A 26,685-nucleotide genomic window follows, 5' to 3' on the forward strand; every position below is an offset into this window, starting at 1 on the left:
GAGAGCATCCTGACCTTCTACAGGTGCACCATAGAGAGCATCCTGACCTTCTACAGGTGCACCATAGAGAGCATCCTGACCTTCTACAGGTGCACCATAGAGAGCATCCTGACCTTCTACAGGTGCACCATAGAGAGCATCCTGACCTTCTACAGGTGCACCATAGAGAGCATCCTGACCTTCTACAGGTGCTCCATAGAGAGCATCCTGACCTTCTACAGGTGCACCAGAGAGAGTATCCTGACTTGCTGCATCACGGCCTGGTACGGCAGCTGCACCGCCCTCAACCGTAAGGCTTTACAGAGGGTGGTGGAAACTGCACAGAACATTACCAGGACGGAGCTGTGTAGTGGCAATTTCTTTATCTTACCTTATATGCTAAAACCAAATGCTTCTAAAAGCATTGTCTAAAACAACTATACCATTTCCTGATATGTGCTGTTTTCTCTTCATACTCTAATGAGGGTTTTTATTCCCAAGCGCTTCAAGGCCACAGAGCTGATTTGGCAGACTATGTTGAAACTACTCCTCTTCACACAAAGTTTGAACTTCCATAACAATATGAGACCGTGTGAAAGCAGATGTCTGAGCAAACTCTGTCTGCCCGCCCTTTCTTGTATATAAGCTTTGCTATTTTGTCACTATTGCGCACACTCCTGCAGACTATCCTATACTCTGTGAGACCTGTGTCTTTGAAGCTTCAAATAAATAACCAGAAAGACAACTCTGTCTGTTTCACCATTTATTGTTGATCTTTCCGACTTGTGTATCTCCACAGTATTGACTGGGTCTAAGATTTCCATAACAGCTGCCATCCATGGAGGACCTCTACTGCAGCGGCGAGCATCTATTTACCTAATATATCATATTTCAATGACTTGCATATAGAGTCTAGACTCTGTACACTGTAATAATAATAATAATAATAATAGCTTCGATTTCTATAGCGCCTTTCAGGGGACCCAAGGTCGCTTCACAAGTAATAGTGCAAAGACAAACATAACAAAACAAAAGACAGACAAACAGAACAACAGATCGATTTAGGGGCCGAAAGCCTTGGCAAACAGATGGGACTTGAGGGCCCTTTTGAAGGCTTCAAGTGTGGGGATGTTGCGTATCTCCGCAGGGAGAGCGTTCCAGAGGGTGGGGGCTGCCACACTGAAGGCTCTGTCCCCGTAGGTTCGCAGTTTGGTGCGGGGGGTGGTAAGCAGGCCAGAGTCTGAGGACCGCAGGTTCCGGGGTGGGGCATGTGGGTGAAGGATGTCCGATAGGTACTGGGGGGCAAGGGCATGGAGGGATTTGTAGGTAAGGAGGAGGATTTTGTAGGACATCTGGTTTAAACCATATTTACTGCCCAACAGACTGCCTACAGCTCTTATGGGGAAACATTTGAATACTACAGATGATGTTTTACTCTGTTATGACTGACTGATCATAATCTCACTTTCGTTAGTGTCACATTGACACATTGTCACTGTGATAAGGTGCAGTCACGAGACGCCATACACATGCTGTATCAGGTGTGAGCCTTTCAGCTGTGGGTTACTTTTATAGTAAGCAGGTGATGCTGTTGTACTAACTGTACATATGTGTGTCTCGTTTAAGATAGAATACTATGGTTTCATTTTGGCCTTTTAAATCTGGCTTTAAAGACACCGTTTGAAGTGTGCGTGTGTTATCTGTTTAAGTCCAAGATGGCTTGATAGCACACATCTGATGCAAAGGGAAAGTAAAGCACACAATCAGAGTTGTGTGAGGTACCTGCTGGACCCCCTTGCTGCTGCTGTAGGACGAGAGCACCAGCATGAGGGGGGCATGGACGCTTTTCCCTTCAAACAGTTCAGCTGCTGCAACAGATGGGAAGAAAGGATGTGATGAGTTAGCTTTGAATAACGGACAGTCCTTCACACGCCTTGTGATATATACATTACATCACAAGTCTTGGAGAATAGTCTACCAATAACGAGGATCGATGAGACGTTCGGTATTCAAATACAGACCTTCAAATACACAAAAGCACATCCATATTATCAGAACAGTGAACTATAAAACATGCATGATGATACATTTGTGTACTATCTTACGATTAAAAGCAGATGTTGCTCTGTTGGATTAAACCATTGAAATACAGCAATTCATCCATGTCCCTAGAGTATGGGGCTTATCTCTATCTGCACACTAGCTACTGTAAATATGTGTTAAATGTAAAAGTACCGTAGAATAAGATTATAGGACAAGTACGATAAATATGCATAAGGAACCGAGACTGACACGAAGAACTGTTCAGACCACACAAAGTCACTCGAAAGCAGTGTGGTGGATACTACAATAACAAAGAACAAGTGTTGTGCATAAGTCTTTCTATTTCGTGCAACAATTTGCGTCAGCTTTAACAAGAACATTCTGTACGGTACTTTATTCTCCTTTAATTGCAGTAGTTACTCGACAGATAAGGCTTTTACAAAGAAAACGTATGATCAACTAACATGTATTATGGTTATCTTGTTGTCATTGTGCACGTCTAGAAAAGGTGCCATTTAAATTCATGTTTGATTATAAAAAGAGCTACACAGACTGCAGTATTAAAATAATGCTATCATGTTAATGCACTATACATAATTATCAAAATGACAGCAATTTTCTACATACATTTTATATTTTAAGTATAACTATATCATGCTGATTTTAGCCTAAATTAAACTGCAATACTTACTGTAGCTATGGAGTATTTTACACTGTGGTATCACTATTTCTCGCTATGGACCTTGTATTGGTGTGTCATATAATAAAGTCATTGTTATTTATATTAGTAACACTTCAGTAAAGGATCTGAAAACGTGTTCAGAGACTGAAACAAGTCCAACAACATGAACAAAGAAAACCATGGCTTTTATGATCAGCAGCATTATGCACATGCAATGTAACTTAGTAGATTTACTCAAGTACAATTTGGAGATACTAGTACTTTAACTGAGTATTGTAATGTGTTGTACTTCTACTCATCTACAACTCAGAGGTTAATCGTGTACTTTTACTCCACAAAATGTGTTACAGATGTGGATTAATGATATGAAATATAATCAACTCTTAAATCAGACTTTAGTTACACCTGGAGTACATTCACAAACTAGCTGCACCTTTACCAGCTTTGATAACACTTTAATGATCAATAATCATAAAACATATCATATATATTATTCTGGAATGGACCAATCTGCACGATGACTACTTTTGGTACTTTGAGTATTCTTTGAAACTAATACTTTTACTTGACCTTTTGATTGCAGGACTTTTACTTATAACAGAGTATTCCAACACTGTGGTGCTTCTACTTTTACTCGAGTACAAGATCTGAGTTAATTTATATTAGTAACACTTCAGTAAAGAAGTACGTGTTGAACCAAAGGCTGAAACAAGTCCAACAACATGTCCAGAGGAAACCATGTATTTGTATGAGCAGCAACATGATGCACACATGCAGGAAGAGACAGTTTCCTACCATTGTCGGTATGCGCCAGGAAAAGCAGATCCTGGATGATCTGAACCAGCGTGCACACTTGTCTGTCTTCTTGTGGGATTTTCAGCCTCACCACAAGTTTCTTCAACCTTTCTTCCAACTCCTCCTGGTTAACCATGGTCTTTAAAAAACACGTTTCCAGCTGACAAGTTTGCATTTAGGTGAATCCCTCAGAACAGCTGTGATTTGAGCATTGCTGCGGCATTGCGTGAGAAAAAACGAGTAAAAGTGACTCCAAAAAATAAATCACATTGCTAAATAATAGCTATATTACATAATATTACACTAGCTACAATCCGGCTGAGTGACAGTCACAAATAGAGAAGCTGTCAGTGTGAATGAGTTTCGATCCTGACATCACCGTCCTATGCAAACTTTCTTCTGGCAGTGAAATGTTCCTCTTTTGTCGGAGTTTTTTTACTTTCTGTGGTTTTCTGCGGGAAAAACTAGCAGTTCCTCTCCGGCAGCCGTGTTCCTCCTTCCTTATGGTCACATCATATGACTACGGTCTGCGGGCCGGAAAAAACTTCCCGTTGTAAAGAGGAAACTGGAAGTAAACAATGGGGTCGGTATCCGAGCCTACAGGAAGTGCGCTGGCAGTTGAAGCTGATTTTTATGAATGGCCGTAGTGGCCAAATGGTGGTACGACAGCTTCCGTGGCGTTATTTGTGATCAAAATACGTTTTCCCATCGACTTACATTGGGAAAGAGAAGTCTGTAAATCAGCGTATATATTAATTTGTAGCCAAATAAACTACCCAGCATCAACACTTGTATAGCCCTTATTTAACTAATCAGGGTTTTAAAATTGTAAAATGCTCTAAAAGCTGAATCTAGTTATTTTTCTCCAACTCAACTGCGCATGCTCTGTGGGCCCATAAACGGGTACTTTTTGAATATGCAGTCGCTCTGTTTTGGGCTTCATGCGCCACTGAGCAACTCTCATAGGAATGAACGCTGTGTCCAGTTCTCTTTATAAATCCGTAATGGTATCAGAAATTCGTTTGACTGTAACTCAATGGACGTTTTTCTGTCGGTAAAGTTTGTACGTTGATAATATAATACCGCCGAATCGTTTTTAAATCAAATTAAATGGAATGTAATTTGACAGCTTCACTCCCGCCCCGGTGTCTGACGTCAGTCACTGATTTACCGATTTAAAAAGCAGAGGCGAGCAGCACTGATTCACGCCGTATTCCATTTAAAAAATCAAATTTGTAATGTTTGATTCTAAATAGGCAAGGATACTTAGCTGGTACAGAACATATCAAAAAGTGGAATTACTTATTTTAAGGTATGTTTAAATTCGGCATACTCTGACAAAAATGTGATTTATTTAATGATTATGTCTGTTCTTCTGCCGCCACCATCAACTTGGGGTTCATCTGCGCATCTATTACTGTATTTACGGTACACAGCATGGAAGCTATACTAATATTACCACGTGTCAAACTGAGTCAGATTTATACTTCATTTGTGTAAGAATTGAAAATAAACCAATTACCAAATTGTGAAAGATATGGATTGAGGAATTGTATTATATTACAATGTCTAAATATTTAAACCCATGTAAATTTTAAATGGAAAATTGCAATATCCTATTTTGGGGTAGAAAATGCAACCAAAATATCTTATAAAGTATCTAAATAAAAAGACAAATAGTCCAGATGATCTTAAAACAATATAAAATGAAATCTATGCTATTAGTTTGCTAAATCATCCACCATTCATTATCATTTAGTTTTGAAGGCGAATAAGAAACAACTGGCATGAAAATAGGATGGGACACTTTGTTCACTCTTTATTTCCCTGATATATTCCGATCAATCAATCAATCAATCAATGTTTATTTATATAGCCCAATATCACAAATGTTACGTTTGTCTCAGTGGACTTTACAGTTTGTACAAAATATCAGTATGACAATACGACACCCTCTGTCCTTAGACCCTCACATCGTACAAGGAAAAACTTCCGGAGAAAACCCACAGTTTAAAGGGAAAAATGGGAGAAACCTCAGGGAGAGCAACAGAGGAGGGATCCCTCTCCCAGGACGGACAGACGTAAAACGATCAATGTAAATTCCTGATGTTTGACAAGGCTCGAAGATAAATAGCTGTGTGCTATGAGAGGATCACCGGAGGCTAGTCTTGGTTCATTATAATGTAAATGGGCGGTTACCTTTGCGACATGATCATATGATCAGCCAAACTTCCCTATTGTTGAAGAGAACGCCAAATGCACTGCACCAGAATAAGCTTTTTACAGGTAAAGTTGGGTTTATTTTGCACAGATGTGTTCAGCTGGTTGTTTTGTGTGATGTTGGCGTGTAATAGTTTACCTTGTCTTAAGTGATATGTTATTCGCCAGCTTACATCTAGCCTGTGTGAATTGAATTTGTGTGACATGCTGTGGATTTTAACTTTTAAGCTCAGCCTGTAGTTTATTGCACTTTGAGTCTCTATTAATAAATCAATAGGCTACATACCGCTCCAATGCATTCTCAGAAACTACAATTGGCTTTTGACATATTCTCACCACACGCCCAAAATGACAACTGTCCATGTAAAACTGGAAATACCTGTGTGTATGATTCATTTAAGCAGCTAGGTCAATTACTAATTATGTTTACGTGATTTGTAGTTTCGGTAGACATTACAATTTTTTTTAGACGGATATACATTGTTAACACTAGTTACCAAGGACATGGACAACTATCTGAATATATGTTTTAACATCATTGCCGATAAACAACGATTTACAAAAATAATATATCATTTTAGTAAGCAGCAGCAGCAGCACTAAGCAGTTTAAAGGAAGTGTTTGAAATACATAGAAACTAAATTGGTTGCTAAAAAAACGTTTTCTTAAATAATTAAAATATTTCGGAATGTGCAAGACTCCTTTTATTTATGAATACACCTAATTGTTGGATTTTTTAAATTACAAATAGTTGGAAAACGTTTAATTTCTGCCTCTTTTTGCTGCGGGTCAGATCAGGTGACTCACGCCATGTGACGTCAGTGTAAACATTAAAAATGGCGGCTCCCGTTGCAGCGCTGTAGCGCTTTCGGTTATTAAAACATAGTTTTTAGTCATTTTGGAGTCATTAAAGTTAACCGTTCATCAGCGTTGCTGTATAATATAGCCGTATGCACATTAAAAAACAATGGTTTGTAAGGAAACGATATGTATGGAGCAGATATAGCTGTTTAAATCTCGACGTTTTGGCTGCTTCCTGTTCTTGGACGTCTGCTATTCCGAAAAATGCAGCCTTACTACCTTCTTTTGTTTGGGGCAACTTCTTCTCAACCCTGCTCTGTGTTGAGGGAGTTTTTCATTTGCTGGCAAATGACCTCATTGTTTCCTCTACGTTCCTCTACTTCATGAGAATCTGAGGGCTGAAAACCTTGCTCTTTAATGCTGCTTTTCCAGAGGTCATTTAACTATGTTTTAACATTGCACTTCTTTCAGCAATTATGTGTATTTACAATGTCTCTTTTCAACACATTTCTATCTCTTTTATGAATTGTCTTTCTGTTAAATTGACTTTGTTTTAATTGTTATGTGTTGTTGCCTATGTAAAGCACTTTGAATTGCCTTTGTGTCTGAAATGTGCTTTATAAATAAACTAACTTTCACCTTATGTCCACCAGCAGCAGCCGCAGCCAGGATGAATACAGCCTGAAGTACATGAACGGCCATATGGGGAGAAGCAGACAGAAAGCAGGGGATGATGGAGACCAGAGCCTCATCGGGCCTCCATCCTCCACTGGTGGGCATCTCCTGGACCAAAACGACTCCAAGCCATGCTTCGTCTATATGTTGGCGCTGTTCTCTGGCCTGGGGGGGTTTCTCTTCGGGTACGACACCGGGGTGGTCTCCGGGGCCATGCTGCTCCTGAAGAAGGAGATGAACCTGAGCTCTCTGTGGCAGGAGCTGCTGGTGTCCAGCACTGTTTGGGCCGCAGCCTTCTCCGCCCTGGCGGGAGGCTCCTTGAACGGCTGGCTGGGCCGCAGGGTTTGCATCCTGTTGGCCAGTTTCATCTTCACCATTGGAGGCATCATCCTGAGTTTAGCCCCCGACAAGGTGGTTCTTCTAGTGGGAAGAGTCATAATTGGTTTGGGCATAGGTGCGTTGGTGAAAGCATGTCATTTTGATACATTAACACCTTATTCATCCAGGTAATTGACACCGTTACACACTTTTCCCACCCCAAAATGTCCAAATCCCTTTTCCACTACTAAGTCAAATCAGAAATACTGCAGTGCAAAACGTATTCACTAAATCTGCAAAGTAACTACAGCTAGAGGAGCTCCAAAGTGCAACGTGGTGATTCTAGTTGTATTTATTTGTCCAGCACTACTATTGGATTGTATTTGCCTGAAAGAAGAACCGGACTAAACGGAAAAGTAGAACCTAATGTCCCAACAACAAATGAATTGAATAATGTTTTGGGAAATGTTTGTGGGTGTATCAAAAATAAAACCCTTTCTGGTTCTCCCATCAGGCATTGCCTCTATGACAGTTCCTGTATACATCGCTGAGGTTTCCCCCCCTCACCTGAGAGGTCAGCTGGTCACCATCAACAACCTCTTCATTACCGGCGGACAGTTCATCGCCACGGTGATCGATGGAGCGTTCAGCTACATGAGTCACGGCGGCTGGAGGTACGTTTCTCTGCCGGTACATTTCCACAACAGTCGTTCACTGTAGTTTGACATTCAAAAAGCTCTTTACTGTTCTCATACTGCCTGTGCTGCTGCACCTCCTTTCACCCTCTGTCTGAAACCAGAGCCCAGTCTGCTCTGATTGGTTAGCTGGCCAGCTCTGTTGTGATTGGTCAACCGCTTAGAGATGTCCTGCCCTGTAGCCTATCATGTACAATGTGTTGGAGTGCAAGCCAATAGAAGCCCGAGTGTTACAAAGATCTCACCATGTTTTTTTGTAGCCTCCAACATCTGTCATTTAAATGTCACGACGGTATCAGATCCACAGGTGAAGTGTTTGTTATTTAATATCAGAATATAAAGCTGAAACTCAGTGTTTGGTGTTACAGCACGGGCCTGCTTCCTCCAGCATTTCTTCACCTCCTCCTCTCCATCTCACAGGTACATGCTAGGTCTGTCCGTTGTCCCAGCAGTGCTGCAGTTTTGCGGCTTCCTCTTCCTGCCGGAGAGCCCCCGCTGGCTCCTCCAAAAGGGGCGGAGCCAAGAGGCCCGGCACGCTCTGAGCCGCATCCGAGGCGGCCAGAACGTCGACGAGGAGTACGACTCCATCAGGAGCAGCATCGAGGACGAGGAGAAGGAGTCGGGCGGAGGTGAACGATTTTTGCGAAACCTGAAAAAAAAGATTAAAGCTGCGAGTGTTGTCTACTTGTGTACAGAGTGACATTAACACAAAAAGGAATGACATGAGTTGAATGTTTATCAGAGACTTTGTGTCCTTACAGGAGGGATTGTTATTTTGCGAATGCTTAAATACGGTCCGACTCGACGGGCTCTCTTCGTCGGCTGCGGCCTCCAGATGTTCCAGCAGCTGTCGGGAGTAAACACCGTCATGTAGGTCGTCTGTTCCTCTTGTAATAGCGACTGTATGATTATGAATGATCTTCTCCCTGCCTAGTAGCATCCTCATTCAGAAATCCTGCTGCTTCCTTTTTTCTTACCGTGGTTGGAACTTATTTGATTTGTATTATATTAACGTGTGCTCGCCTCTTTTATGATTGTTACTTTTTCAGTATATTTTGTATTTGAATTGTATCTGCACTGTACCTTTGCCTCTTGTGAGGCTGTACATGTTTCCATTGTGGGACCAATACAAGATTCCTGTTTTTCAAATGTATTGTTACAACAACAAAGGTGTAGTGCAAATAAAATGAGTAGACTAACACATCAAATAAAAGGCACCAATAATAGTTAAAAAATCAAATAAGTACAAATCCATGATATAAAATTACATTACAGAAAAAACATATACAAGTGTTGATAAGGCAGCTAGTCAAATCAATAATAAATAGTCAAAGTAAGGTCTAAATTGAAAAATAAAAATGTTTGTTGTATTTTTTCCCGCTCAATTGATAAATCTGAGTCTTTGTGTCTCAGTGGGAACAGAAAAAAAGTGTTCAGTTGGATTCGTGTCGAAATATTAATAGATCTGGCTTTTCTTTCATCTCCCCTCCCATATCCAGGTACTACAGTGCAACTATTCTGCAGATGGCGGGGGTGCGGGACATTAAGCGGGCGATCTGGTTGTCTTCTGCAACTTCTGCCACAAACTTTGTGTTCACCATGTTCGGAGTGTGGCTGGTGGAGAGGGTGGGCCGCAGGAAGCTGACGCTGGGCAGTCTTCTAGGTTTGTGATTTGTCCCGGAAGTCCTGCAGAATTTAATTATTTGATTTCTACAGACAACATTATTTCTTGTTTTTATTTTCTCCGATGCAGGTACCGGTCTGAGTCTGACTGTGTTGGCCTTTGGGTTTTTAATGTCTGCTCAGTATTCTCCGCCCATCACCCTTCACCCGGTCGACCCCCAAAACTTAACATGCACACTTTATGGGTGAGACGACACTCCTAACTTTCATTATCAACAATACATGTGAGATACTAGTGTTCAATCCCAACCTTCTTTCCTGTATACTATCAGTATACTAAACATCATAGTGACAGTACATATTGTCTTTTTCTGGATCCCAACATTTCCAGTGGGAGTTTCCATCTCTGCATGAGTCCTGTGTCAATTAAACAAATATTGGACTTTCCAAAGTGCCATCACATCGAGCATATTTGACTCCTTGAGGTGTGTCTGTGTTCACTGGTGCAGTCATTTCACCCTTCTTATTGCTCGTCCTGCATCTTACAATCTTGATCATTTGCTGACAGACCTGTGCTTGTCTGTTGCTCAGGTCCTGTGAATCCTGCATGTTGGATCCAGACTGTGGATTCTGTTATCGTGAAAACGGCACCGCTGTGTACGACTCCTCCTGTGTTCCTGTCAGTGCGGCGTCCACAGATCACGCTGCGTGGGGAAGGTCAGGCATCGGCTTACTGTGTGGTTGTGTGAAGGATACTAAATGAGAGTATGACAAATAGTTGGTATGCAGAAAGGAGTGTCACAGTACAAACACTTAACAGCTCTCATCACAACCTTTGTTTCGACCGCACCGTGGCCAATACAAAATGGCCAATTTCGATGTATACAGGGATGCTTGTCCCTTTCGGCGAAATTCGCCGTTTTGAATCCAAAATAGGTCGTTTGTGTTATTCATGTGGATCTGCAATACAAATATTTTTGGGGTATGGGGGGGGGAGGTCTGGGACCCGCGAGCATGGTGTTATTTTTTTATATATTTTAATGGGCGCGAGCTGTGTGCTCGAGTCTTCCTGCCTGTCGGCTGAACTCTGCTGCTTCACGATGAGGGTCTAACTTCAGCAGCTTGAGTAAAAGTAGAAGTACTCAGATCTTGTTCTTGAGTGAAAGTAGAAGTACTCAGATCTTGTACTTGAGTAAAAGTAGAAGTACTCAGATCTTGTACTTGAGTAAAAGTAGAAGTACTCAGATCTTGTTCTTGAGTGAAAGTAGAAGTACTCAGATCTTGTACTAGAGTAAAAGTAGAAGTACTCAGATCTTGTACTTGAGTAAAAGTAGAAGTACTCAGATCTTGTACTTGAGTAAAAGTAGAAGTACTCAGATCTTGTACTTGAGTAAAAGTAGAAGTACTCAGGTCTTGTACTTGAGTAAAACTAGAAGTACTCAGATCTTGTACTTGAGTAAAAGTAGAAGTACTCAGATCTTGTACTTGAGTGAAAGTAGAAGTACTCAGATCTTGTACTTGAGTGAAAGTAGAAGTACTCAGATCTTGTACTTGAGTAAAAGTAGAAGTACTCAGATCTTGTACTTGAGTAAAAGTAGAAGTACTCAGATCTTGTACTTGAGTAAAAGTAGAAGTACTCAGATCTTGTACTTGAGTAAAATCACCTGTTCCTCATTTTAAAGCCAATATTCGGGGGCCCGGATCCTTGTCACCTTTTTCATACCTGATGAGTTTGCATCCCTGTGTATAGCAGCTCATAGAATCTGGCTTAATGAATGCTAATGTACGTGCAGGATAAATGCTGTTTTAGTGTGTATCTTTATGTAAGTTGCTTAGGATAAAAGCGTCAGCTAACATTAAAATGTAATGTAATCATTGTCATCACATATGCCTAAAGTGGTCTGCATTGCATTTAGATTGCTTTTCATATGAAATAGCATACAAATAGCCGTTATTAAAAGCAAAGGCAAGTACTAATCCTCTTTTAGCACTAAAGGTTGAGGACAAAGTAGTAAGAACCTCTTGGTGCTTTGGTATTTTCAAAATAAAGCACATAGAATGGCCTGCAGCCCTGGTCTCTTCTGCTGGAGGAGAATCAGCAACACTTCTCTCGTTTCTTTCTTTCTTTCATCCAGTTGTTACAACCAGACGGGACAGGAGTTACCCGACAGTTCGCTCTGGGCCTACAACTACTGTCCGACCCCTTACTCCTGGATCGTCCTGCTGAGCCTCATCCTCTACCTGGCTTCCTTTGCTCCAGGTCTGAAGAGACTTCATCATTGTTTTTCGTCTCACATCTTATAGTCTTGTTTTGAATTACAGATTCGATCTTACTACAACCGGAGCCATCTAGAATAGAATGGGAGGGCTGAAACCCTCTTTAATGGTCACTAGGGCTGTGCAATTAATCGTATTTTAATCGCGATTACGATTTTGGCTTGCAACAATTACGAAAACAACGTAATCGAAATAAAACGATTATTTTTATGATAACGATAACAATTTTTTTATTGTTTTTTCAGTTGAATTATACTTAAAGTTCAGGTTAATCAACTCTTAAAAACATATGGTTCACTTTTTTTTTTCAATAAATGGATGTTTTCAAAGTAAATGGATAATCGTTTTTAATAATCGTGATATCAATTATTGACCAAAATAATCGTGATAATGATTTTTGCCATAATCGAGCAGCCCTAATGGTCTCACATGCAGAGCACACAGTGACATGTGTTCTCTGCTTTTAACCCATCCTAGTACCAGGAGTACTAGGAGCAGTGGGCAGCTATTGTACAGCGCCCGGGGAGCAATAGGAGTGGGGGGGGAAGGGGGGTGTCCGGTGCCTTGCTCAAGGGCACCACGGCAGGGCAGGAGGTGAACTGGGACCTCTCCAAGTAGCAGTCCACACTCCATATTTAGGTCTATTGGGACTTGAACCGGCGACCCTACGGCTCCCAGTCCAAGCCCCTACTGACTGAGCCATCTGCTGTAGTTCTTGTATCCTTTATGCAGCATGTTGACAACCCTAAACATGGCTTCTGTATCGAGCACATTGTTAGTCATTGTTTTTATGTTCATATACATTTTGTAAACATAATGCATTGCCTCTGTGTCAGGTATGGGCCCCATGCCTTGGACCATAAACTCTGAGATCTACCCGATGTGGGCGCGCAGCACCGGGAACGCCTGCTCAGCCGGAGTCAACTGGATCTGCAACGCTCTGGTGTCTCTGACCTTCCTCCACATCGCTCAGATGCTCACCTACTACGGTAAGACCCGCTACATGTGAGGGGAGCCTTTTTCAAATAAAATACTGCGTTTGGGATAAAATTAGGACTCTTTTTGCTGTTGAAATTATTTGAACCGAATGTGTTGTGTCCAATAAAAGTCCAGGGAGGCGTGTGGCACAGTGGATAGTGCGTTGGTGTTGGGATCAGGGGAGCACAGGTTCAAACCCCACTGCAGTCAGCATGTCGTTGTGTCCCTGAGACACTTCACCCCAAATTGCTCCTGTGGGGATTGCCCACAGTATTGAGTATGTAAGTCGCTTTGGATAAAAGCAAGTAACACGTAATGTGAAAGTTGAGCTATAGATTGGTCTGTGTTGCTCACAGCTGATTCCTTCTAGATATTTAGGGAGGAAGGAAGCAAGACACAGAAATTGGAGATGTTGGAGGCACCTTTAATAATACCCTTAACCTGCAAGGGACTGCAAAGGGAAAAGAGCCTCCATGGCTAAACTATGTGAACGATTGTGCATCGACCCTAATGTATAGGTGTACTTGGTTTCTTGTTGTCTGATGGACATTGTGGCAAAATGTGGTTTGTTGAACCAAAAGAGTTGGCGTCTATTAACAGCTGAAAACAGGAGGGCGGAGAGGATGAATTGTGAATGGATGAAGCATGAAGACACACAGAGTTTAATCTCTGGTATATATATGTTATCGCGGATACAAGTGGCCGGGATGGGTTTTCTCCGCAGGGTGGCTGGTGTCTCCCTTAGGGATAAGGTGAGAAGTTCAGTCATCCGGGAGGGACTCGGAGTTGAGCCGCTCCTCCTTCGCGTCGAAAGGAGCCAGTTGAGGTGGTTCGGGTACCTAGTTAGGATGCCACCTGGGCGCCTCCCTAGGGAGGTGTTCCAGGCACGTCCAGCTGGGAAGAGACCAAGGGGTAGACCTAGGACCAGGTGGAGGGATTATATCTCTTCGCTGGCCTGGGAGCGCCTTGGGATCCCTCAGTCAGAGCTGGTTGATGTCGCCAGGGAAAGGAACGTTTGGGGCTCTCTGCTGGAACTGCTACCCCCGCGACCCGACCACGGATAAGCGGGAGAAGATGGATGGATGGATATATATGTTGTCATTAAAAGTATTTCCTGCTACTTCACAGGCAGTCTTCTGCTTCTGCCAGATCCAAAAACGTCTTCTTGTTCACAGCAACACGGCAGTGGTGAGGGAGTTGAGCTTAACTAACAAGTGGGTTTTGATTACACATCCGAGTTTGCTTTTGATTGAGCATCGTGAGAATAAATCAAACTGTATACTTTTCAGAGTATAACAACAAAATAGTTTTGATTGAATTCTAAAGGATGGAAATGATTGTCCATTAACAGCATTTAGTCACTACTCACATGTTGACCTGCCCAGAGAAAATGAACGTGTCATCATAAACAGGCTCAAACTGCAATCGGTAACTTTGGCAGCATTTCTATTTCATTTTCGAGATTACGTTGGGACTTGATATGAACAGAAATGCATAACCCCAGTTTTCATTTTTAAGTTTCATGGTTTTTAAAATATCATTTCACATTGAATGTCATAATAATCAGTTCAATACAATGTATTACAAACAGTATAACATATATGTGTAGGAGCCATATCTTAAAATATATAATTTGATATATTTGAACATTGTAATCCTTTGTTATTGACGCCATAGACGATCGCAGCTGCTTCTTATTAGAAGTGAGAAGGAGAAAAGAATCACAATAGCAATATCGTTTTTTGACCTTTGAAAATATGTGTTTGTACTGATGTCTTTTGTTTAAGTAAAGAGTCAACCAAACTTTCCGGAGACGTATTTTGGATTAGACGTAACTACATCACGCATACACAAATAGATTTGATTTAAAAATGGCCAACTGAATCGGTGACATGTGACTGTCTCCCTTAGGAGCGTTCTTCCTGTACTCGGGGCTGGTGGTGCTGGGGCTCCTCTTCGTGCAGGGCTGCCTCCCGGAGACGAAGGGCATGCAGCTGGAGGACGTGGATCACCTGTTCTCCGGTCCACTCTGCTCCTGTGGGGCCTCCGCCCCCCCCACGGACAGCAGCAACGTCCAGTACACCCGGGTAAACGGCAGCAACTTCCTCCACTCTGACACCGAGGCGTCAGATCTAGAGTAAACTGGGAGCCTGTCCTCTTTCTCTTTGGGTGCACTGGTGGAGAGGGGATCGAGTTACTTCTGATCAAATGAGCCAAACAAGTCTGTCAGGCAGTGATTGGCTAAATCGGACACTTCCCCCTCGCTCATCTTCTCTTCGGTGTTTCTAGCCTGAGATCTGCTTTTTCCTTCTTCTTGTTTCCCATCATCATAAAGAGGAACTTTGGAGCAAGACCTTCCAGGTGTTTGGTGAGCGGGGTAGATCTGAACTGGGCTAATGTGAATCTCACAGGAACGTTATGGTACCAAAAACATGTCAAAGTCAAACAGATTATGTTTTTTTAACAAACTGGACTTGGGAGTATTTTAGAAGCCATTTGACCTGGTTTTGAATGAGTTATTTCCTCATGCTCCTTCTTTAGCATCCAGACCTTTCTATTTCCAGATGTTGTTGCCAACGCTTTGCTTGATTTCAGTCCAATCATTTATCTCTAGTCGGTACTCCTTGACTTCAAAATGCATATACCAGCAAGCAGTGGTGGAAAATAACTTATTGCATTTGCTCAATACTACTGTACTTTTAGTCAAGTGAGATTTAGAATTTAGGTATTTTACTTGTAATGACTTTGACAATAATGTAGTACTTAAAGGTGAGGTAGGTAATTCACTTCAGAAACACTTTTTGTTATATTCCATGGAATGCTCTTAACATCCCGATAGCAATGAATACATTAAATCAGGGGTGTCCAACTCAAGGCCCAGGGGCCAAATCCGGCCCGCGACTTGATTTTATGTGGCCCCGCAAGAGCTTGCAAAGAATATAATACGTTTATTATACGGCTACATGCCGATTTACAGAAGCATGTTGTCCATAAACTACATGTCCCACAATGCATCTCGTTTTGTGACATGCCACTGAAGAGACTTGCAATTATTTGCCCTGGACTTCTGCTTTCAGACGTAGTTAATTAATAAGTTATTATCCTATCCGAGAATAATCCAATTCAGAGGCAATGATGTAATATAATACATTATAGTTACAACCGGCCCTTTGAGTGCAACCTTTATGCGAATGTGGCTCTCAATGAAATTGAGTTTGACACCCCTGCATTAAATGCTTTGACAATAAATCCATACAAAATATCACCTGTGGAAGCCGTGGCGCTGTAAAAAGCACGACCAATCATCTGAGCCGGCCCGGCTAAAGTAACTGGATGGCCTACCTGCCTGTCAGCCTTCCATCTGTGCACTTATCTCGTGTCCTCATTGATCATGTGCGCGTTCGTGTGTGTTGGAGGAGGGGCTCTGTAAGGAAGTCTGAAGGAAGGGGCAGATTTTTTTCGGCTGCGTACTTTCAGATTCTAGCGCACTCGAGCTGGTTTCTCCATTCTTACCTTCGCTACCTTTAAGCAAAGTGTCCTCATATTCTTAACATTTAACATAAATACTTCATCCATTTCTTCCAGCAAGAATGTTAGTTTTGTTTAGCTTCCGTGATGTTACTTTAAATTCATGAAGATGTCAGACGGAGGAGAAAAAAATCCTTTCCTTTTTGCCTTAATTTTCTTTGCCATACATTCTGAACTCTTCCAAAAACACTCCTGTTAAAGTCACTAACCTGGGTTTATTATTCTAACCTGTGCTTTTGTTTATTAACGGAATTGTTGATCGTGATTTGCTGCTATTCTTTGCGCAGTGGGACATATTGCACTTTAAAAAAGGGTGTCTTTTTCATTTTTCATTTCATCATAAATATGTTTTCTTAAATGTCAGATTGCTAGAACAAGTTGCTCAAATCTTAATTATTTCTAGAATCAACCGGAAACGAGTCCGGCACAGTACGGAGCGGCGGGGTCAGACCGTGCTATAGCCTTTATTACTGTAAGTACTGAAACAAGGTGCGCACAAGCTTTAAATACTCTCTGTACCAAATGTAATGTTCGATGTGTTTGTGTTCACAGCTCAGATAACGGTGACCAAGTAGCCCTGAACAACTTTATACAAAGCACCTTTATTCACAACTTCCTGTTTGCACTCTTTCATGTCTTATTTGCATTTTAAATTGTTGAATTATAGATTTCCTTTTAAAAGCAAAGCAAGTCAGAAATTACAATTCTTGTGTCTTTTAGTGTTTTATTTAAGAACAATTTTCATTGTAACTATTGATAATAATCTACAAACATATGGGGATAGTTTTCTGATGCTTGGAAATAGCACCAACATCTTAATGAAGTATTTTTCGATACTTCTCACATATTTTGCCGTTGTAATTGTGTAACATCATGTTATAAACGTTGTTAAAACTTGTAAACAATATGACAGCAGTGATGTAATCCGGCCGCTATTATTGTTCATCTTGTTGAAAACCAGCCTGTGTGAGAATTAAAAAGGGAAATGTCAGACTGCCCCTTTGAACACCTTGTATCCTCAGGTAATGAGTGTCTTCAGATTGGCGTTTTTATTGGCCATAGATCAATGTAACATAATGGTGTGTTGGATGTGTTCACTTTGGTACTTTGTCATTTCCATTTTGTATTTAAAATGCTCACAATGTTACATTGAATGTCCTGTTTATCAATGTGACCTTTGGAAATAAACAACCCCATTGAAGCAATTTGAAACCTTGTGGCCGAAGTGATATATTATTCAACACTTCACTATTTGATGCATTGTTTACATTAAGGTAATTAAATATTGTATAAATGATTGTGTGTACATTTGAGGGTCCACAAAGTACAAACAACAATGTCAAAGTGGCTGTGTTGGAAAGTAATATTAGGCAGGGTTTAAAGCACGTGTCAAACAAATCCGGCCCTTGGTGGATTTAATTTCGGCCCGCAGGATCATTTCTAATTACTATTAGATCTGGTCCTCCGGTATATTGCACGCACACCTTCACTCCATCCTGAGGGTCTCCTCCGCTCAGAGCCTGAGCCCAAACATTGATGACCTTGCACCCAAGATGAGATGCCAAGTATCTGAGCTAGCATCACAGAGCAGCACCCTGAGTTTAATGGATGCTTCCTTCTGAACTTTTTCTCTCACAACAGCAGGGCATGTTTGGTTTTCTCTTTGAGGGAAATAGTTTTGTTGAAGCTGTTGTTGGCCTGTGAAAAAATGTAATCATAAGAAATGACTGAGGAAAAGCTGCAGATAGAGCCATAAGAAATGAATGCAACTGATTATTTAATGTTGTTTTTATAGGCAATAATTTAAGCTTTGTTAGTTCCAGGTTTAATATGTGCAGTAAGTTCATTTCAATAAGTTCTGCAATAAACATTGAACCAGTCCGGCCCTCGACTATACCCATTTTTTTTATTTTGACCCACTGTATTTGAGTTTGACCCCCCTGGTTTATAGGGTCAGTACCCCATAGATTACAAAAGGAACACTAGGGCTGAAAATAAAACGGTAAAATATGAAAAATGATGGATGAGCTTTGCTGTTGAATTTACGTTTAATGTCAGCTTTTTCAAATGATAACCTCTTTTTATTTTCTCTGGACGGATCTCCAATGCCCTCACTGTGTCGAGACGGTTTATATCCACAGGGTGGCGTTAAAGGTCCAAGAGTAACAAGTGCAGCAGCAACATTTATACAGACCATTATTTAATTTCGCTTGTCTTGTATTTCATAACTTACGCATATATTGCAGAACACATTATACTGTGTCACATTCATACATAAAGTCATTATGTTCTAATATTAGTATGTTTTAACAAAGATCTCCATATTGATTCTGAAGGGCCATTTTATTCTGTAATATAAATACGGTTATCTTGACTCCTTTGCCCTGAACTACAGTCAAGCTCAACAGTATACTTTTTCTCAGACAGCAACACTATTATTTGTCTGTGTTGAACAATCCCCATGAAAGAAATAACTTAAATAGTTGCAGGACATTTAAAATGGTACACATTATAAAATAAGTTGTGATCTGACTTTTGATAAAAATGCACCATAAAAAGCATTTTAGACACAGTTTTGTAATGTAATTGTATCTTATTTCCTGATGGTGTAATCAAATTAATTATCCATTGAGGTTAGTTGCATGATAATTAAACATAAAGCAACCTAAAACACTCAATCGTTTATTTAAATATTCACAAAAAATAGTGCATTTCTCACTTTTTTTTATTTTATCAAGAGTTTTTTATTGAAAATGTTCACTATGGATCATAAACACAAATGAAGAACATGGAAGGATACACGTCAGGCATCATCCTACGGGGTAAGGTACTTCAACGAGTCCCATGACATGTTTCAAAGGAAATATATCTGAAAATAGATATATAATAACATTAAAATAAGCATACACATATCACATGCAATTAGACAATTATAGAGAGGTTGCTGGGGCGTTCTCCCCTCCGAGAAAATATAAGAAGCCTCTCCAAATCCTATCAAATGTAGAACATGTATTGACCCTTAAGCATAAAGGTAAGTTTGCATTTCTGACTTTCTACAAAACGTGCATAACACCCTCGTTGTCATGACGTCACCTCGCTGCCCTTCTCCCCGGAGAGGGCGTGGCTTGCTGACGCATTGCGGCTCCCTCCCCGCGCGGTGCGTAAACGGAGCGGAGAGAGTGCGTGTGCGTGTATGCGTGTGTGTACTTTCTATACGTGTGTATGACAGAGGCTCACCTAGCAGCAGCACAGTCTGAATGTGTTTCTGCTGGAGCCGAAGCATCCGGGCAGAACTGCGCAGAGATGCGGCGCACATAGACGTGACATGCGGACACACCACAGCTATATCATGGTTATAATTATAAACACCAGCTGAGATAATTTCTGGGTTTGTTTTTGAGATGGCGGCGCTGAAGTCGAGGTGAGCAGCTCCGTTGCTCGGTCCTGTCGCCACGGTGTGCGCACTTTTTTCCTCGCCAATCAATTTTTTTTGTTTTTTCCCCATCGATTACTGTGCAAGGAATCATGACTTCGGGGCAAGACGAGAGTACAGTCCGTGTGGCACTGAGGTAAGTCACTAAATGTTCTTTTAATTCTCCATTAACGGGGTAAATGCGTAGTTGTGTTTTGTTAATTACCCGGTGCCACCTGTCAGTCAGCGCAAAGGGCCTAGCAAACACCTGCAGGTCAACACGCACACGCACACACACGTACACACACACTATATCTATTAATGATCAGCCTAATTTCATCTGAGCACGGTGACCCAGTTATACCGGGTCACCTTGATGGTGCTACCGGCTTTTCACGACACATTTTCGGTCAATTAAGTGCCGTATCTCCGCTAGGATTTCCACAAAGTTGAAATGCACATTTTGTTCCATGCAAAAGCATCACGCCCTATGCACAGGTACACACACACACACACACACACACACACACACACACACACACACACACACACACACACACACACCACACACACACACACACACACACACACACACATATGGATCTGTCTCCAGCACATGCATGAGGAGGGATGATATCATCTATTGTACTGGATGAGCTAAGAAAGGCAGAGAGGATGGGAGAGACAAATCAGTGTGTGTGTGTGTGTGTGTGTGTGTGTGTGTGTGTGTGTGTGTGTTTTCTAAAGCCCCTCCTCAAAGCCTCATGCAGAGAGACAGTTAATCGATGAAAGGAGAGCTTCACTGACAGCCAGGTTTTAAGGAAAGGACAGTGAGCCGTTCACTCCATCCCTCTCAAGTCTGATCTACTGGCTTTAGTGTTTAAACCCCTTACAATTACACCTTTTGCTTTATCAGTAAAAAAGCTTCCTTTTGCTCAAAACACTTAATGTGCTATTGTGCTGAGGCAGGCCGCTGCCTACCAGCTGGTGAGGTGTGACAGTGAGGTGGCATGATGGGATATCAGTCTCGCCCCTCTGCTCCTCTGTCTTTAATACAATGCGTTCACTATTATAAAACGATAGCTGGTGGATGTGATGTTGCATTTCTCTTTCCTCTTTCATTTTGCACCTTGTAAACAAACTCTGATTCTGTGAGTTCACAAAAGTGCAGCATCATGATTGTGTGCCAGGTTTGAGGCATGTCATCCAAAGCTTCCTGATTCTGTTTTGAAGGGGAACATCCACACGGATACGGTGTGTACATGTTGCTACTTTTGTTTTATTCAAGGTCACGTTGCCTCTTAAACAAAGTTAATATGAAAAAGACATTTTGTTATTTTAGCAGGAAAATATTGAAAATCTAAGAGCAAGAGCTTTTTTCTAGAGATGCCATTTTGTGCGAACATTAGCACAAACAGGGAGAAATCCATGTTAAATGAAACATGAAAACCCTCATTTTGCAATGACAATGTCAACAGAGGCCAGTTTGTTTTGAGTGAAGGGAAACAGTCATTCAGGGAGTTGAATGCAATCACAAGGTTGTATATTAGAGTAGAAGAGGCATTGCTGAGGGAGAGTGAGCAAACCCAGGGGATTTAGCACAAAACTAAGGGCGGATCGGCAAATGACAAATGAGTTGCATTACCAGTTTAACAGAGTGTTGATTCTAACAGTGTCGGTGCGTCTCTAGCAGGTGATCTGTAATGTGATCTGCTCGGGCCGTTCTGTTTATCTCTCGGAGGCTGCACGGCTAGTGGGAAAACCTTCTGGTGTGAGCAACGTCGTTAACCATAACAGCACCTGTACTCATGTGATGATATCGAGCACTGCTCTTCAATAAATACTGCTGTGCTGTGAACTACTTAGTTGGATGTAATTGAATTCTGTGGTGCAAGATGAGACTGCAATGTGTTGTTGCATTGGACTGGATGTTAGAACTCAAACCTATAGCACTTTAACTTCAAAATAGAGCTTAATGATCATCATGCTCTCAAATGTCATTACTCATGAGTGTTTGATGCACAAGTGACTGAAAGACGGTTATCTTTCCTAAAGATGCACATTGATTTCTTCCAACTGTACACAAGTAACAGGTGTTACCTTCTACTCATGGCCGATTGAGATAAGATAACAGGTCATTTGACTATTTTCTTAACATAATTTAGTTCTGCACTTTTGCCTTTATTGGATAGACAAGAGAGAGTGGATGAATTGCAGCAAAGGGCCATTAGTTGGCTTTGTTGTAGTAACGAGTAAGCATTTGTTTTTTTAAGGACAAGTTCATAACCCGTAGTTTATGCAAACCTGAGGTTAAAAAGGCTGATTAGATCAAAACTATGTTTTTCTCGTTTAGTCCGTTAAAGCAATTTAGCATCATATTATCAGATGTTATTACATGGTTTAGTTGAATACTCGATTCTGATTGGTCAATTCAGAACATGTGACACGTTGTTAATCCAGAACAGACAGACCGCTGTCAAGCACTTATTGACCGTTGTTAAGGACGCTCAGATCTGCTCAAACAAGTCCGTTCGATTGAACTGTATACAGTTTGGCTGAAAAGCAAAGTGCATGGATGCTTGGCGTCGGGCTGCTGACCAGCCTGTCGGTGTTCCTTTCCCCATAATGACCGCGTCGCTGCACATTGTCCCTTACTTAATGTATAGGTTATGATATTATAATCGCAATATACATCAACATTTCCCAACATATGCCTTGGTTTATATTGTGCATCCCTATATTTACCTGATACCGGATGTTTGTTGTTGGTCAATTGGGGAATTATGGCCACTTATTTAAACTCGTAAAAGCATGCTTGTCCAAAGTATGTGTTCAAAAAGACTTTCTAAGCATGCAGACTGCAGCCAAAGTGCCCCCCGGTAGGAGGTGGATGTTTGGTGTTCTGGTTTCAGGAACTACAATTACAGCCCAGATTATTCCACAGTACATTTCCCGCTGTAAAACCAGTTCCTTTTGCAACAGTATAATCTTTCTCAATAAAATATTTTGCGGCAGTTTCAGCTTTTATAGCTCTACAAATAAACTACAATTCTGCAGCATTTAAGGGATGTAATGCTGTCTGTAAAACCAAGCCTGTAATTAGAACGACGGGGTTGACACAGATGTGACAGCCAGCTGTATTATAGGTTTGCAGTGGCATGTTTTAACTGCTACCAACGGCCTGTCACGGGCGTGTCAACAAGCCTCACCGTTCACTGCTGAATTTGGGTGCGACAGTTGGTTCAACATATTTGAGTATGCACCCTCCTTTCTACGCAGGAGTAAGTGTGTGTGGAACAAAGTGGAAATGTAATGTCAAATCACCAAGCATCCACACACTTTAGCTCCTTATCTGTGACATCTCCTGTTTGTGTTGAGGGGGGGGGGGGAGGGGGGGATTTGTCTGTTTTGCAAATGTGAGGGTTGCAATTTTATGTGATGACACATTTTTTTTTGACAACTGTTTTTTTTGTTTCTATCTTTTTAATCATTCTTTAAATGATTTTCCCTTTTCTTTTATTGTTTTATACAGGTTTGTGTGCATGTAAATGGTCTGAAACGCCTCCATTGGACTCCTTTGTTTACTTCCAGAAAATAATGACATCACTATGTAACACTTGGGCTTCTAGTGGCTAGCGCTCCAACACATTGTACGTGATAGGCTAAGGGGCGGGACATCTCTAAGCTGTTGACCAATCACAACAGAGCCAGCCAGCTAACCAATCAGAGCAAACTGGGCTCTGGTTTCAGACAGAGGGTGAAAACAGGGTGCTGCAGCAAAAATAAAGAGCTTTTTGAACATTAAAGCATGGAGACATGTCACATAGAGACACTACATACAAATATGAACCTGAAAATGAACAAAGTACGGACCCTCTAATTTATTTTGTATAATTTCTTGGAAGAAATGCAAATTATATAATATTGAACGTAACGATACAAACTCTCACTTCATAAAATAGTACAAACATGTAATGGAAAAATGTTTGAGAAGCTTATCTTGGAGACCAGCGAGTTCAACGTGCAGTTTCATCCATAATGCCTGATCCAAGATTGCATAAACAGAGTTGTTAAGGAATAAGGGGTCCAACTTGAGGTTGTTTAATCGCTTTAAGACCCCGGCTTATTCCAACAGAGTTTGTCCGGTTCTTTTCAGAGAGGAAAACATGTGCTCATGCATCGGAGTCCATAGTATGTGTTTACCTCAGAAAGGCCAGGCTCTGTAGACTGTACTGTGGGGGGTTATTTGCACAGTGCAAAACGTCACAATAGTCTCATTGCATTGAGGGGAAGGGCTCAGGTGGGAATGAGGACTTGTTGAACCTGCCTGCGCCGGGCGATTACTGCAATACAACAAACATGAAGCAGCTATCATTCATTTCCAAGGCGGTGACACATGAGCGGTGTGCATCAAAGCGTGAGAGTGTGTTTTTATACCTGCTGTAATAACTCTTAGTGCTGCGGTTTAGCTCCTGTTGCCAAGGTCATTAAACCTTCCAAAAACAAGAGGAAGCCAAGAAATCCAAATGCATATCATGACAATACAGTGACTTTGTTTTCCTCTCAACCCTGTAAGGACTTGATGTTCGGCTGAAGGGCACAACAATGTCCATAATGAAATGAAATAGGTCCCTAAACCTCTTAAGGCTTATGTTACAGGCGTGCTTTAATGTAATGACATGGAGGCATGCAGAGACTGAGGCTGAGAGTGAGCCTCAGGTTAGCCCTCTGTCAGCTGTGGAGACGGGGTTAACGGTGGCAGGAGAAGCTTGTTAAAATGAGCCGCACGATTACAGGAGAGATCTGCTACTTAAGGACCGGAGCAGGCTTAACTCACATGACAGGAGACAACAGCTGAGAGGGGGGGGGGGGGGGGGGGGGTCACAGTGCAAACCGAGGCTAGGGGCCACTTTACTGAGGAGACAAGTGTGGCGCAGAAGGATTGAAAAGACACACGGACAGTAATGTGTTTCCTCGTAGAGACAAACAAACTCCAACTATACTTATTTTGAGTCTTAAATAAAGCAAACATGTATTTCTTAAGCTGATCATTTGTATTCTTGGCCCGTTTGATCAGATCTATGTCCATGTTAAGACAATTTGGGTTTTTGTAGCAAACGATAACCATGGCTTTGATATAAATCCTGACAAAGTGTAAGACGGCACTGTACAGTTTACAGTTTAGATACTTGTACTTCATTTAAGTTATTTTTGTTTTCTTCTTCGATACTTTTACTCCACTAAATCTCAGGTAAATATTTACATTTTTACTCCAAGCTACCCAACTGTATTTAAAGTAAGTAACTAAAACCTCTGCAATCATTATAAAAAGACGAAAAACACCTAGATAATTTCATATAGTTTTCAATGATAATAAGAAAGGATTCAAAAATCCAATATCGTGGATCCACGAAATGCAAAATCAGGCAAAAATATATATTTTTTTCTTCCAAATCCTACATCCTACCCTAGTTGTCAGTGCACATACAATAACCAAGATCTGGGAGTTGGTCCTTGTCATTTCTTCTTTTTAAATAACTAAATATTTTGCAACTTATCTGAAGAATCCATATAATATTCTATCGTGATGAAGCATGTGATTAGCACCACAGATGTTTACAAAAAATAAAGTAATCTAATCATGACTGACGGGCAATATTATTACACCACACCTTATGTTACAACAATGGGAGGAAGTAGAGAAGAGCTCGAGTCCAACACACACACACACACACACACACACACACACACACACACACACACACACAGATTCCCAGGAGCCGGGGTCAGCTCCCTCCTGACAGACGGACTTGGTTCAGTGGATGTGAACAAAGCTGGAGGTCTGCAGAGGATTTAGACCCGTCAGAGCTTTGTGTTTGCATGGTGATGCCCTGGGTAACGAGCATGCATCTCAGCGACCCGTATCCACACACACACAGACACACACACAGACACACACACACACACACACACACACACACACACACCTCCTCTGACGACAGGCCTTCACTGCCCTGCTACAAGTACTGTAGACCAACGTAAAACCACTGGAATCATTATATAAACAAGCACTTTAAACACTAGACAAAAAGCCAATCCGGTATCATCCTTGCCACATTGTTCAAAAGTATAATCTGTTCAGCTGGGAATATCTCAAAGTATACAAAAACGTCTGCTTAGTTTACAAGATCACTCGTGGGTTGGCTCCTCCTCCTCTGGCTGGCTTCATCAGCCGAAAGCCCACCTCAACCAGGGCTACTAGAAGTGCGGCTAGGGGAGACCGCACCATCCCATTTAGGAAAAGTGCATTTAGCCAGAATGTCTTCATTTGTATTCTTGCTTTTAGGGTGCCTATCACCATCTGGCAAAGGGACTATCGGTGAAAACTAGCCTTTTGGCTAATTCGAGTAAATGTACATGTGTTTAATATCTTGTCCCTTCTTTTAAATAAATCAATTCAATATGGTGGACGAAATACTCAGATATTGTACTTAAGCGAAAGTAGAAATACCGCAGTGTAGTAACTGGGTTCTGCATTCAAAATGTTTCTCAAGCAAAAGCATGAGAATCAAAATATACTTAAAGTACAAAAAGTAAAAGTCATCGCCAAAGGGAAGGTAAAAATAAAACCTGACTATTAGTGTATAGTCTGAGTTATT

At 41.3% G+C, this 26,685-nt stretch overlaps 3 protein-coding genes across 17 annotated transcripts in view; 2 read left to right on the forward strand and 1 right to left on the reverse strand.

Annotated features, from left to right (window-relative positions):
- The window catches only part of lrrk2 (leucine-rich repeat kinase 2), a 66,765-nt gene extending 62,713 nt beyond the window's left edge, over positions 1-4,052 (reverse strand). Inside the window, 2 exon segments of the mRNA XM_034205552.1 lie at positions 1,762-1,847; positions 3,500-4,052. Of these exon segments, the coding sequence (XP_034061443.1) occupies positions 1,762-1,847; positions 3,500-3,674 (261 nt within the window). The 5' untranslated portion in view covers positions 3,675-4,052.
- Positions 4,053-5,636: 1,584 nt separating this feature from the next.
- On the forward strand, positions 5,637-17,826 carry LOC117539401 (proton myo-inositol cotransporter-like). 11 transcript variants are annotated; one of them, XM_034205571.1, is made up of 13 exons: positions 6,554-6,689; positions 7,174-7,649; positions 8,028-8,187; positions 8,629-8,837; positions 8,970-9,078; positions 9,708-9,871; positions 9,962-10,076; positions 10,423-10,548; positions 11,967-12,091; positions 12,945-13,097; positions 14,998-15,173; positions 17,018-17,086; positions 17,167-17,826. In XM_034205571.1, exons 1-13 carry the CDS (start codon positions 6,670-6,672, stop codon positions 17,173-17,175), a joined length of 1,911 nt encoding a protein of 636 aa, XP_034061462.1. In that variant the 5' UTR covers positions 6,554-6,669; the 3' UTR covers positions 17,176-17,826. The 11 variants fall into 11 exon arrangements, with proteins under 11 accessions (XP_034061466.1, XP_034061467.1, XP_034061459.1 ...); XM_034205575.1 differs by lacking the exon at positions 6,554-6,689 and adding an exon at positions 5,637-5,785 and having other exon boundaries at positions 7,177-7,606; positions 17,018-17,826; XM_034205576.1 differs by lacking the exon at positions 6,554-6,689 and adding an exon at positions 5,644-5,785 and having other exon boundaries at positions 7,174-7,606; positions 17,018-17,826.
- Positions 17,827-19,806: 1,980 nt separating this feature from the next.
- kif21a (kinesin family member 21A) overlaps positions 19,807-26,685 on the forward strand; it is an 81,750-nt gene continuing 74,871 nt past the window's right edge. For 4 of the 5 annotated variants that reach the window (XM_034205539.1, XM_034205541.1, XM_034205542.1 and 1 more), the window contains exon 1: positions 19,808-20,183. In XM_034205539.1, the coding sequence (XP_034061430.1) occupies positions 20,140-20,183 (44 nt within the window). In that variant the 5' untranslated portion in view covers positions 19,808-20,139. Of the gene's footprint in view, positions 20,184-26,685 lie in introns of all 5 variants that reach the window. The other variant, XM_034205543.1, reaches the window with a different exon arrangement.

This window comes from Gymnodraco acuticeps, unplaced genomic scaffold (genome assembly GCF_902827175.1).
Source record: "Gymnodraco acuticeps unplaced genomic scaffold, fGymAcu1.1, whole genome shotgun sequence".
Lineage (NCBI taxonomy): Eukaryota > Metazoa > Chordata > Actinopteri > Perciformes > Bathydraconidae > Gymnodraco > Gymnodraco acuticeps.

Bases quoted from the DNA above. Each gene is read 5' to 3' on its own strand.
- LOC117539401 (XM_034205567.1), top strand. From the start codon at position 6,670: ATGCACATTAAAAAACAATG. The intron at 12,092-12,944 runs GTCTGAAGAGAC...CCTCTGTGTCAG, and splicing joins CCTGGCTTCCTTTGCTCCAG to GTATGGGCCCCATGCCTTGG. The intron at 13,098-14,997 runs GTAAGACCCGCT...TGTCTCCCTTAG, and splicing joins TCAGATGCTCACCTACTACG to GAGCGTTCTTCCTGTACTCG.